This window comes from Triticum aestivum, chromosome 6A, assembly GCF_018294505.1.
Source record: "Triticum aestivum cultivar Chinese Spring chromosome 6A, IWGSC CS RefSeq v2.1, whole genome shotgun sequence".
Classification (NCBI taxonomy): Eukaryota; Viridiplantae; Streptophyta; class Magnoliopsida; order Poales; family Poaceae; genus Triticum; species Triticum aestivum.
In genome coordinates, this window is record NC_057809.1 from 96,791,246 (window position 1) to 96,804,770 (window position 13,525).

A 13,525-nucleotide genomic window follows, 5' to 3' on the forward strand; every position below is an offset into this window, starting at 1 on the left:
TTGTTGCTTGCCTGATGGTCATCACATCGCCAAAGGAGAGGCGGTGATGAGAAGAGCAATATATGTGTCATCCACAAGGGCATGCAGAGGAAAACTTCTCATTTTGTCTCCGCAGAGCCGCATCAGCCACCCGTTGTGTATAACGAGATTTGCGGGAAGAAGCCAATTTGGCAAGGCCCGCACCCAGATCTGCGCTGACAATTAGGCTCATGTCACCAGTGGAAACTGACTAACTGGCCCCGATTGCTCACTCATGGAAACAACCCGCTGACAAAATGAGGCAACCGATCACAGGCCAACGACCAAACCCAACACCACACAATGTTGGACCACATGCCTTGAAAAGACATTGACCTAGTGGTTCTCCACACTGTTGACCACCCTGTGAAGATGTAGTTGAAGTAGATGCACCATTATTTGATGCAAAACGTCGTCATCGCCGCCATCTAAACAATGCCACCACAACATCGAACCCTAACCCCAATTACATGTAGAACATTAAAATTGGTTTCCCCTTTCCCATCGCTGAAAGAGCTGGCGAGAAAAGATGGAGGTCTGGAGAAGGAGATCAAAGAGATCTTAGAAGTCGCGGAATGTTGCAATCCTTGAGGTGCTACTAGAAGATGATACTCCCTTCATTTCCTTTTTTACTTCGCATATAATATCTGCGAAGAAATATCAGCATCTACAATATAAAAGTATACTCCCTCCGTCCCAAAATAAGTGTCTTAATCTTAGTATAACTTTGTATTAGAGTTAGTATAAAGTTGAGACATTTATTTTGAGACGGAAGGAGTACAATATAAAAATTAATTGCATGATGCATGTAATAATGTTGATTTCATGTTGTCAATGCTGATAATTTTTTTTCTATAAAGTTGATCAAACTCTATAAAGTTTGACTTTGAACAAATCATATATGCAAGGTAAAAAGAAACAGAAGAAGTGGTCCTTGTTTAAGGAGAGGAGCGATACCAGCACCATTTTGCACCTTTAACTGCAGGTTTCCGTTCAATGGTCAATGTATGGTAGTCATCCTGCTTGGTCATCACGTGACGCGCACGCACGGCGGCTATTGACCCCGTGCATCGCATGACATCATCCCGTGCACGCGTTGCATGCATGCACTGCAAGGTCAACGAGCGGGAAGGCCGCCAAGAGCGCGCCGCTTCCATTTCTCCAGTTTACCCTTTTCTTTTGTGTGGTTGTGATTCCTCTGAACTTGTGATTCATTTGCTTTGATATAAGTCAAAGAGGCTTTTATTTCTCCATTTGTCTTCACAGAAATAGACACACCATTGTTCTCTTTTTGTCCCCGTTTCTTCATTTTACAGGCGATATAAAACTAATTAGTTGAACTCATATAGTAATATATTTAGTCTGTGTCAGTTTGTTCGGTTTTGTTTGTTCTAAAAAATGCATGCTAATTTTAGGGGACATGTCTTGGTCTCAAAAGTTAATCTTATAAGTCTCCAACCCCAACCCTGTAGTTTGGCTTTATGCATACAGAGGTCTGCCCGTCCGATCTGAATCTTATTTCCTTTTTGCAGTTGAATCAATTCTTTTCACAGGTACTCTCTCTGTCGCATAAGGTAAGACGTCTTTTCATTACACTACTGTAAAAAAAATGTCTCTTACATTATGAAACAGAAGGAGTAGTTCTTGCATTGCAACATAAAACCAAAGAGAATGCACATTTCGTTTCTTCTTTCCTCTCCCCCAACTCAGAAGATGATCACCGGCTCGGAACGGGACACGTGGTTTAGCAGCAACCTACTAAAACTCAATGAGAAAAAAGATCCTCAGAAAGATAATCATTGTAGTAATAGTATAACCTTAGAGAAGGTTGACATCGCATCACACCATTAGAGACGCCTCAGCTCAGCTCAACTTTAGCGTATGCTGTCAGGAGTCTCGCCGCCAGCGCCAGCGGCAACGCCAATCATCACCGGCCGGCTGTGCCTGCCGACTACACAGCACAGATGTCCGGATCACGACAGCAAAGCCTTTCAAATCGGATTAGCCGATCGATCACACACGCTGACTCACGCTTTGCCTACCAAAAAAATCTGAAGCCGGCTCTGCTTCTGTCATCCTGATTCCACGTTTCCATCAGAAATTAACCCGTCCACACACCAGAACGGATGCGCTGTCTGATCCGAACAAAAATCTCGTCCATGTCACGGTATGGTCTACGTACGCGCGTCGACAGGGCCTAGACGTCTCCCAAACACGTGTCAGGCATGCAGATGTGTCCAATACTGGTTTCCCATGCTTTTACTACTAATATACCCATCTTCTGCTATGATAATTAAAAAAAAAATCAATCGCTGCATCTCATCTCTTCACAGCTTTAACCACCATCACGTACGGAAGATGATATCCCGATCTCTTCCTTGCTTGCACATGCCGTTACTGTCCAGCTATTTTATGCTGTAATCTTTTACTACCGACTGTCGGTAGAAAAAGGTAGTGCTTCAAGATGCGCAACAGGTATACGAAGAACTAGTACGACGACGACGACGACGTCGAAAACGACGAATATCTTGCATACGAGAAACGTTTGGAGTTACGTGCAAGGTAATGGTTTGGAGGTACCCTAACTTGTAGGGAATATGATGATTTAGTCTCAAACTTGTAAAATGCAACCTCACCATACCACAACTTGCATTGTATGTGACGATTTGGTCCTCGGCCTATCACAGCACCGAGGCGGACGCGCTGCGGGCGGAGCTACGCAAGGAAGGCCGTGCTCGCCGAGACCAAGGCGGGCGCGGGGATTGCAGCGGTGGCGGCGTGTGGGCTCCGGGTCATGCGTAGCCTGAGCCCCCTGTACTCTTTCCTCCTCCTCCTTACCGGCGCAACCATGGCCGCCGCGGACCCTTGGTCCACCGACTGCCCGAGCGACACAAACTACACCCGCGGCGGCGTCTTCCAGGCCAACCTCGACGCCCTCCTCTCGTTCCTCTCCGCCGCTGCGTCGGACGCGTCCGGGTTGGCCGAGAACACCACCGGCACAGCGCCCGACGAGGCGTACGGTCTCGCGCACTGCCGCGCCGACGTCAATGCATCCGAGTGCCGCTCGTGCCTCGACACCTGGGCGCGGGACGCAGCCATCAAGTGCCCCGGCCAGAAAAAGTCCACGCTCTTCTACGACGCCTGCCTCCTGCGCCACTAGAACGTGAGCTTCTTCGGCGTCGCCGACATGTCGTGGCTGACCGGCTTATGCAACGCGGTGAACGCGACGCAGCCCGAGCTGTTCAAGACGCAGCTGGGCGCGCTGATGAACAACCTCAGCAGCAAGGCGGCGTCATCCCCGCGACTGTTCACGGCCGACACGGTCGACTTGACGCCCTTCACCAAGATCCACGACATGTCCCAGTGCACGCGCGACCTCGCCAGCGACGACTGCAACCGCTGCCTCGCCGTAGCCGTCTCGTACATCCCAAAATTTTGCGACGGGAGGGAGGGAGGACGGGTCGCCACCCGGAGCTGCTCCATCCGGTACGAGTTGTATCCTTTCTACAACGCCCAGGCCCACTAGAAGATAGGGTAAACTATTCTGAATTTCCTTTTGACAGAGAGTGGCGACGACGAATCTTCCCTGGGGGTGCAGCAAACGACGACGCCACAGCCAAGATAGCTCTGTTCGTCTGCATTCCTGTTGCTGTCGTGCTATTGGTGCTGTTGACGGTTGCTTTGTATCTCTGCAAGAGGAAGAACAAGAAACCACACGAACATGTGCAGATATCCAGCGCGGGTGAGTGCTTCTCGATTGATCATTTCAAATCCCCGAAAAGGAAGAACACCGAGGCTTAATTGTTCTCTCTCCCTCTATATATACTGTTTGTTTTTGTGAGCAGACAGTGAGTATGGAGGAGACATGGGAAGCTCAGAGTCTCTGTTGTACGATTCCAGCACTCTAAGGGCAGCGCGTCCGCCTCGGTGCTGTGATAGGCCGAGGACATTCAATTTCAAGAGTTTACGTACTACTCCTTACCAATGTGCGTGCGCGCAGATCCTGCGAGGCAGCAAGAGCTTACCTGGGGGCACAGGTTCAGAATCATCCAAGGGATCAGGCGAGGCCTTCTTTACCTCCACGAAGATTCGAGGTAGGACCGGGGCGTGCACAGCTCAGTTCAGGTTCGAGGGGGTTCGGACTGAGGAGTGGCCCACTCAACGATCACGATCGATCATGCCGAGGCATGTGTGCAAGAATGATTTGCTCCGCCCACCACGGCAAAGACAGTTTTGATTGATCAATGCCACGGCAAATTCAGGTGGAGGTGAGTGCGGGTTGATTAAAGGAAACGGCAGGGGGTTTTGTGCAAAAGTGTGTGCGCTGACTGGTCCAGCCACCTGGCTGCCAATTGTCGAGTTCTCATTGGCCTGGGACTAAATCATTACATGAGGTGCAAGTTGGGGTATGGTGGAGTCAAGTTTTGCAAGTTTATAACTAAATCGTCACATTCTGTGCAAGTTAGGGTACCTGGGGTGCTATTACCTTGATGGTTTGACAGTTTACTCAAATTTTGATTCTGTACTGCAACGAAGAGAATTACACACAAGAAACGCCTACGATTAATTCGGGGAAAAAAACATGCTTGCATCAGCATTTTCAGGATTCGGAAATGTCGCTGTTACATCATCGATAATCAAATGAGTAGACGTAAGTGGTGACGAATAATATCAGAGAGAAGTGTTAGCTTTGAGACAGAGCCATCAGATTCATGATTGATTCCATTTATCACAATATCTTTTATTACCAAGAGTAGGTAGACTCGGGGAGAATATCCGATGAACCCAATCCCGGTTGACATTTTTTTTGGATAATTCTAAAATATAACATGAAAAATACTGGTATCTAACATGTCACAAAATTTCAAATAAAATTTCACAACACAGGTTGAGAACAAAAATAGAGAGAATCACAACTAACAGTGCCTAGATTTCCCCCCAAAAAAGAACAGTGCCTAGATAAGTTGGGCTTTAAATTTGGCCCATTATCGATATTGATGACAAGTTTGTCCATTTTGTTTTTCGAGTTATGTTTCACATTTAGTCCTGAATTTTTTGTTACATCATAAAATGTGCTAAATTTTTCACAGATTTACTTGAAGCATTTTGAAGTATGAACTGAAGCCGGGTGCATCAGATACTTTCCCCTTTCATCTAAACGTTGCAAGGAACTTGAGAAATTTCATTCGCAAAAAAAAGGAACTTGAGAAATCATTCACAAAAAAAAGAACTTGAGAAATTTACAGAGGCAGACGGAGGTTTTATCAAAAAAGAAAAAAGTAAAGGGAAGAGGGCTCTCAACCTGTACCACTACTATAAGATCAGAACTATATCAGGGAAGAGGCGTACAAGATTGTGTCATGGAAGAGGAAAGAGTTTGAAAATCTCGAAGATTTGCTCGTTCCTTTTAGACTTTATTTTGTATTCCCTGTTGTCAGCTCATGTATCTCTACCATGTACGATTCACTACTATAAATATATCATGGTATTGATTGTCAAAAAAAAAAACTATCTCATCGAAGGACCAGCAGCAACAGCTTGTATATCCCCACCTTGTTCTTCTTCTACCTCAAGTGCACTTCCCTCCATAGGGAAGTTCGAACCTAAGCTTCTTTGCCTCCCGTCGAGACGGTTCTCGAGCTCGAAGCACTCCTTAAGCTGCGCCACCACCTCCGCCATCGTCGGACGCTCCCTCGGGACCTCTCGGTTGCAATGCAGTGCCAGGTCAGCAGCTTTCCGGACAGAGTTGATGTCATGGTCCCCTACCATTCTTGCGTCCACAATGCTCTCCATGGTGCCATGGTCAAGGCTCTGCTGCACCCACTCGCCGACATGGACACTCATGCTGTCGCTGACCGGGATGACAGGAGGACGGCCTGTGATGAGTTCCAGGAGTACGACGCCAAAGCTGTACACGTCGCTCTTCTCGCTGATGCGATAACTGCGGAAGTACCTGAACAATTGGAAGACACAGGGATCCTTAGTTATGACAAAGTAAAGCCACTTTAGGCAATGTTGATTTTTTTAGAAAAGGAGGATAATCCCCGGTCTTTGCATCTTTGCATCATTGTGATGCACACAGCCATTTAGGCAATGTCGATGAAGCAAGTATGTAGGAGAAGAGATGTTGTGCACGACGTACTCAGGATCTAAGTAGCCCATAGTACCAGCTGGTTCAGTGGTTATATGTGTTTTCGAGTCGCCGAAAGCCTTGGTCAGGCCAAAATCAGCAATCTTAGCCCCAAGATCTGTGGTCAGCAGGATGTTGTTACTCTTTACATCTCTGTGGATCAATGCTGGCTTACACGCAATGTGCAGATACTCCAGACCTGTGAACTTAAGTAAATGCCAGTGTTTGCAACACGTGCAAGAAGAAATCTAAGGAACTAGTAGTAGATGGCGAAATCCTAACCTTGTGCAGCATCAAGGGCGATGTGAAGACGCTGCTCCCAAGTGAGTGGTTTACTAGTAGAACCTTTGCACGTCAACACAAGTTAAAACATAATTAGTTAGAAGATTTTGGAGAAATTCCCGGGCTTCAGTTTAGTACCCACACTTGATTTAGGGTCTATGCAGTTCTCCTTTGAGAAGTGTAACATTCTTCTGTAATACGAATTTCAAGATATAGCACACTGATGATCTAATCTAGGGCGCCTAAAAACTGAAATTAACCGATATAAGATATTTGAATAGCCAAGATGAAGTGTTAATTTTTTTTTTTTGCCAAGATGAACAACCTCTCAGATGATCCTGCAGGTTCCCTTTGGGCATGTACTCGTAAACAAGGGCTAGATGATTTTTGTCCTTGCAGTAGCCAATCAAGGAAACCAAGTTCTTGTGATGAATCCTTGTCAAGTGCTGAGCCTGCAATATAGCTTGCAGAACTTATGTTCAGATAATTTAAGCAGGCATATAATAAGAATGGTAAGTAAGTGCAGTTCCATCTACAAAACCATAAAAAAAACTTGACAGAGAAACAGATGGGCCACACAAGGATTCGGAAGGTGGATGAAAGGAAAAAACACAAATATTTGAGTTGCGACACATAAAACTACAAACTGAATTTCCTTTTTACCTCAGCCAGAAACTCTTTACCCCCTTGTGAAGATGAATCAGAACGCACTTTCACAGCAACTGAGTTTCCGTTCTTCAGGTAGCCAAGGAAGACAGCTCCGAACCCGCCCTTGCCAATCTCTTGGCTAAAGTTGCTCGTAATATGCTTCAGTTCTCTGTAAGAAAATTCTCGGTTCTCAAGTAACGCGGATTCATCTTCAGGACCAGTAGCTTTTCTCTTATCTGAAAACATACACAAAACGTAGTTAAAGGTGAGAAATAATTTTTCTGGAAAAAGGCAATAAATATTACAACAGTGTGCAATGCTCCATTCAAAATAAAACAGTGTTCAATGCACAACACAGAAACCATTATTGCCATCTGTCTGCCTTACCTTTTCCCTTGAGCTTTTGGTGTAGCAGAAGAAATAAGACAACAAATATTGCAATGACAGCAACGATCGGAATAACTATTGCAGCAAGAAGTGCCCCATTAATTTTCTTTCGACTTGATCCACAGGCAGTGCCATTGGCACATATATTTGCATTATTACCAACCCTGCTAATATCAAAGAGTATACAGCTGTTCACGTTAGTAATGTGCTTCCACGGTATTCCAGATAAAGAAATATGTTTGACTGAGATGGTGCTCACAGGAACCAGTATCTCTATGAATATTCAGGTATCAATCAGATCTAATTGTTAACTAGGCAAGTAATATTGGTACTCCCTTCGATCCAAAATAAGTGTCGCAGTTTTGAACTAATGTAAGTTAAACCTTAGTTCAAAACTACGACACTTATTATGGATCGGAGGGAGTACTTTAAGGATGCGTTTAACTGGCAAACGTTCGCTGTGGGCGAATTTACCAGTGAACGCCCCACATGTCATGCTGAAATAACTAATTGACATGCGTTTTTGAAGGAAACACCATGTACGGAAGGGGAAATTGCCATGTATAGGAAAGAATTGCCAGCGATTTTTGGATTTTTTTTCCATCCACATGATCTGGATCCAATGGCTGTGGGGGCGTTCGCTGGGAGTGCCTTCTGAGCGAACGTTCGCCCATTAGCATCTCCAAATTTTAATGGTAATTTTATGATATAACTTCTCGAGGAAACGGAGGTAACCCAAAAGGCTCATGGGTAGAGAGTAGGCGGATTCTAGCAATGTGGAGATGAGAAATCAAACTATAAAGTGTTTACTTCTGAAGTTTTATGTCATTGCAATTAATACCTGACGATGGATAATTCTAATTAACTAAAAGTAGTATACCTTATTAAATGGACAGGTAGAAGGAAATTGAAGAGCACATAGCTATAATAGCATACGTTTAAAACAGCTAGCATGATACTAACAAGATGCCAAACATTTTACAATATTAATTTTTAAACTTTTGCTAATTTTTATTTAGAATGTAGTTCAGGAGAACTCTACCTTAATGACAGAGTCCCATTTTGTGATTTTTGAAGAAGACTGTCAGGGATTGCTCCATATAGATCATTGCTGGACAGATCCCTGTGAAAAGAAAATGATGCAACTAAAAAGTGTTCTTACAAGATCCTAGAACTGGAGCATATATATGTAACAATGTACCAGAAGGAAAAAAAAGACTTACAGAAATATTAGAAACGGAAGCTGCCCAAGAAAATTTGGAATGGTGCCAGACAAGTTGTTGTTTGACAGATCCCTGAAATAAGTAACAGCTCTTGTGAATACTAGTAAGAATGGGGAACATAATGATGTTTCAGAACTGATATTTTTCAGCTTCACTTCTTGATTACATTCAAGACGAAAAAATAAACAGGTATTCATTGCATATAAATGAAAAGAATTATATTTCTCTTCCAAAATACCTCCATTAGTAAACGGATGGCGTTTTTAGAAAATGACAGTCTCCAGCATATATCTTTGACCGTCACCTTTTGTCTGTATATGCTAGTACTAAAGTATTTTCATGACAAATCTAGTGATACTATTTTACCTTACCAATCTAAATATTTTCATATATACTAGTCAAAGTTTAAAAGGTTTGACTGCGCGCTTTCTCAGAATTCATGTATTTACGAATGGATGCATATATATTTAAAGAGTTTTCTAGGACTATATTTTTTGTGGATTGTGGGGAGAAGTAAGCAAAAAACTCTTGAAGTATCCAGACTTTTAGACTGTATGGATATATGACAGCAGACACAAAAAATTAAAGAAATATACTGCCGTCTACTGTGAAGTTCAAAACAATCTGTCATGTACTGCTTGGTAAACTGTTTCAGATATAGTTGAGTAATTCAGATTCATAGGTAACTTTGCCAATCAGTCCCTAGGAAGACTACAACATGAAGCAGAGGGAATAATCATCAACATGGTTAATTTTGCTAGTATTATAAAAAGAAAAAAGCTGTGGCACCTTAAAATTCTACAGTGAGACATGATGTTGAGAACCTACAGGTACTGAAGTGCATTCAGATCTCCAAAATCAGTAGAGATGGTACCAGCCAATCCAAAGGAAGACACATTTCTGCCAAAAAGATAAATTCAGAATAGTTAGTTTCTCCAGATGAAATGCCCTGATGTTTCTATGAAATATGCAAAGTATTTCAGCCTATAACAATTTTTTAAATTTCATCCAGACATGATTATGGAACTTACAATGCTGTTATTCTAGAGGCATAAGCTGGAGGATAGGAGCAGGTTAATCCTATCCATGCAAAAGCTTTTGGAGCGCATGGATCGCCCATCCAGTTTTTCTCCACACCAAAATTTTCTTGGATTGCCATCATGGCTCTAGCTGGTTCACCAAAACAACAACAAATGTTCATGTCCATACAAAATGAACAGACATGCAGGCAAGCAGGTCAAATGCGATAAATAGTGGCTACTCATTCAGTCTAATACTTTTCATATTGCAAATTGTATGAAGACTTAACGTGGTCTATTGTTAAAAAAAAGTGGTCTAAGTAAGTATTAACTGTAAGAAACATACACTCTATACTAATATTGCATCAGTAAATTCATACCATCTCCACTATCAGTAGTGACCTCAGTTATCGGTTCCACCAAGTACATCTCCATGGCATTCAGGATAGGTGGAAGAGTTGCATTTTCTGTAGCAACAAGTGAGACACTATAACTTGCCAACCCTTGTACAATGCCTGAGAAAGAATCGGCGAATAGGAATGGAGGGGTGTAAGGTTGCGCGTTCCATGTCTTGTTATTGACAATGATGTCAAACTGCCGCACAGCATTGCTCCGTACATTCTGCAGCTCAGAGAAGTAGAAAACAAAGAAGTAACTGGAGCTGATATTCTCCGATCGATCTGATGGACCCCATGAGAAATCGATCCTTGAACCGTTGACAGTTGCTGCATTTTGCATAACAGCTGATGGCACGTCATACACATCGGTGACGTAATTCTGGACGACAGATGTTGCAGATATTTCATCCCAGTTTGGGATTGTGTCGTAAGTCGACCATAGGCGGTCATGGGGATCCAAGGGGTACCTGTTCAGACCAAAGAAATATGTTTGTATGATCTAGTATCGTAGTTCACTGTAATTGGAGTCAAAACCTCTTTTTGTCCGAAAGTATAACTTGCAGAGACATATCCATGCAAAGAATGTCTAACATTAGCGGCTACACTCATTTACACGAGAATGTGGTTTTCTTCTTCACTTTTATGTTTATTGACATTAAATCTACAATATACACAGTCACCTAGGCTAAATGGCAGACAATCATTGATTTAGTTTGTTGAACTTGTTTCAGATAACAATGACCTAAAGGACCAAACAAACCTGATTATGCGATTGTCCGTGGGCCCCAAATTGAACCGATTGGAGCTAATCAGCACCAGAGATTGACTTGCATTTACCTCTGGGTAAATAACAGTCCTCAGTGGCCTCAGATCCAGCCCAGAAATAAATGGAGTTCCCATCCCTTTGTTCACCAGACAAACATGCAGGTAGTCAGCAGGAGCGACAACTATGATGTCCATCCATTTGACTGCTCCTGCAGCACTGATATTAACTTCATGCCAGTAGTTTGCCCCCATGTACAGATCAAAGACAGGAAGTTTGTTAAGGCCATCATAGTTTCCGTAGTAAAAAAGCGCACGGACGAAGTACTTGTTTCCTGCCAGCAAGGACCTCAGGGCGTAGCAATTGCGTGCTCCATGCTGAAAGAACCGGACGTTGAGGTTGCGCTTTGCCAGTGAAGGCTTGATGTAAACTGAGGAGATGTTGCGGTTTTCTCCTGAGGTGATGTATCCATAGTCTGAGACATATATTAATGTTGAGCTGGGATCTTGGTAGGAGGAGTTCATCGGCATGCCACAATCGATGCTTATGAAACCTGCAAAACAAATTACAAGTCAAAATAGCTGTGGAGAATCAAATGGGCAATAACTTGTTCGCTTTCTCAAAGAGTTCTCACACACATTGATGCTCAAGTATGGTTCTGTGGAGTGGATCATTTTGCCTCTTACACAATCATGTAAACAGATATGATCACTGCAACTGCTTTTCATTGTTTACTGTCTGAACACAAGAAGCTGCAAGAATTGAATGTAACGCACCTAGGTCATCAGGCTGGCCATGGATAAACTGGAAGACGCAGAATAGGAGAATCACAACCCATAGATCCATGCTTCCTGCTCACCCTTGTAAGAATAACTACCTCCTATGAGATAAGAGGCAGAGACTCTATGCATATCCACAGACCAAATATACTCATGCATCCATGTTATGACCGTGCTATTCTGCAGTTATGGGGCAAGAAAGTCAATGTACTAGGTCAGCTATTATATGGTCCAACTAACAAAAACTTATCTTCATAATACTTATTAAGAATGTCCCACCAATAGAGAGGATACATCTATAACATTCTTCCTACCTTTGTGATTGACAGCATGCATCTTTTGTTTTTACTTAGAAAAACTACGACTCCTTACAAAACTCTGTCTTGAACACAAGGGAACAGACATGTTCACCTAACATTGCTGTGGTTATCTGCTAGTATAACTCAGAGCAGAACAACAAGTCAGGAAGGTGACTGAATCTGAAAGCTCAAGAATTTCAGAATATGTATTAAACTAGTAGCTGTCAAGACTGGAACCACCCCAAATGGTGTGGAAGTAATAACATTCTAACTGAGCCAATTTAGTGCACTTGACCGTGCCGGCGGCCGGCTGCATGCCTGCTCAGCAAATTTGACCTGGTACGCTAGACTAACAAGATGAACCTAACGAATCTTACAAGTGGCACGCAAGGATACAGTAATCGGAGAAGAATTAAATACATCATTTGATGACTTGATGTGCTATGAACAATTTTCGCAGTTATTATACTGCCGGGATGAGCTCTGGCAGTTGATTTCCTAGGCAGATCTCGTGCTCTGCCGAACAACTCGGATGCCGAAAGGAAACGACGCTGGGTGCTCAGATCAGATGGAGCCTGTCGGCTTTCGCTACCAGTACTGGCAGAGCAAAGCGCATCGCCGCTGTGGCGCAGAAACCACGTACCTTGCCGTTGCCGTCCCCCCTCCTTGTCCACGGTCGGTCTCAGTGGGCAGCACGTCGGCGCGCGCAGCAGGAGACCCGCACGCGCGCTCGCAGAAGGAGAAGGTGGCGGTGGAAGTTATTACGGCGTGCTCCGGTGCGGCGGCTGGTGCCGCCCCAGGCGCGGCCACGAACTCCTCGGACGGGCTCTTTTTTGCCATCGGCATTTCGCCGAACACCTATCGGGCGCCGGAGCACCGCCTCCCGAGCATTGCTTGGGTCGTCAGTCGTCGCCCGTTGAGGGCTCCTGTTCGAAATGAAAAAGGAAACAAAATGCGACGATGCGTCACTAACATATGATACTAGTCTATATTACTATCTTGATAAAAGAAAATATTATAAGTGTAACTAGCATAATTGCCCGTATCGACGGCAGAATTAAACCCTCACATGACAATGCACGGTCAGACGGAGTCTCTTGATTGATGTGGCCATTGCCAAGCTCCTGTTGTGGCTGCTATAGCGGCTAGTGTAGCTGAGTATCCTTCATAATTTTAAATAGAATGCTAAGTCTCTTAGAGACGGACCACTTCTAAATAGTATAGCATGCTATAGTGCGAAAATGCCGTTTGGAGGCCGAGCTGCATGCAGCTTGTAATCACCATTGTCAGTCATCATACAGATCTAGGGATGGCAATGGGTACCCATCACCTACATACCCTGCGGGTAAAAACCCTATTAGGGTAAGGGTATGTGACATGAATTTACCCATGGGTACTTAAATGGCAAAATACCATACCCATTGGATAGAGAGGGCACGGGTATGGGATCGTATAACCCATGCCCGCGTACCCATGTACCCATCTAAAATGTTGACAAGTGGGTTTTCTTTAATTATCATAATGTATTAATTTTTCCCACCAAATCGTGCTAGGTAAACACTCTATGTGTAGTCAAATT

General features: G+C 43.8%; 1 protein-coding gene and 1 pseudogene across 2 annotated transcripts; one reads left to right on the top strand and one right to left on the bottom strand.

Annotated features, from left to right (window-relative positions):
* The first annotated feature begins 2,738 nt into the window (after positions 1-2,738).
* LOC123132269 (putative cysteine-rich receptor-like protein kinase 9) lies at positions 2,739-4,485 on the top strand (annotated as a pseudogene).
* A 786-nt stretch (positions 4,486-5,271) lies between these two features.
* On the bottom strand, positions 5,272-12,889 carry LOC123132270 (probable LRR receptor-like serine/threonine-protein kinase At4g20450). 2 transcript variants are annotated; one of them, XM_044552054.1, is made up of 14 exons: positions 12,590-12,889; positions 11,645-11,827; positions 10,866-11,421; positions 10,088-10,572; positions 9,720-9,858; positions 9,517-9,588; positions 8,689-8,760; positions 8,508-8,588; positions 7,466-7,629; positions 7,094-7,314; positions 6,756-6,882; positions 6,431-6,493; positions 6,161-6,347; positions 5,272-5,971 (listed from the first exon to the last, which is right to left on the bottom strand). In XM_044552054.1, exons 2-14 carry the CDS (start codon positions 11,712-11,714, stop codon positions 5,527-5,529), a joined length of 2,682 nt encoding a protein of 893 aa, XP_044407989.1. In that variant the 5' UTR covers positions 11,715-11,827; positions 12,590-12,889; the 3' UTR covers positions 5,272-5,526. The 2 variants fall into 2 exon arrangements, with proteins under 2 accessions (XP_044407989.1, XP_044407990.1); XM_044552055.1 differs by lacking the exon at positions 6,161-6,347 and having other exon boundaries at positions 5,623-5,971.
* Positions 12,890-13,525: the final 636 nt, after the last annotated feature.

Coding starts and splice junctions, on each gene's coding strand:
- LOC123132270 (XM_044552054.1), bottom strand. CDS start 11,714: ATGGATCTATGGGTTGTGATTCTCCTATTCTGCGTCTTCCAGTTTATC. Junction 6,883..7,093: donor GTAAAGAGTTTCTGGCTGAG/GTAAAAAGGAAA, acceptor GCTATATTGCAG/GCTCAGCACTTGACAAGGAT. Junction 6,348..6,430: donor CGCCCTTGATGCTGCACAAG/GTTAGGATTTCG, acceptor TTAAGTTCACAG/GTCTGGAGTATCTGCACATT.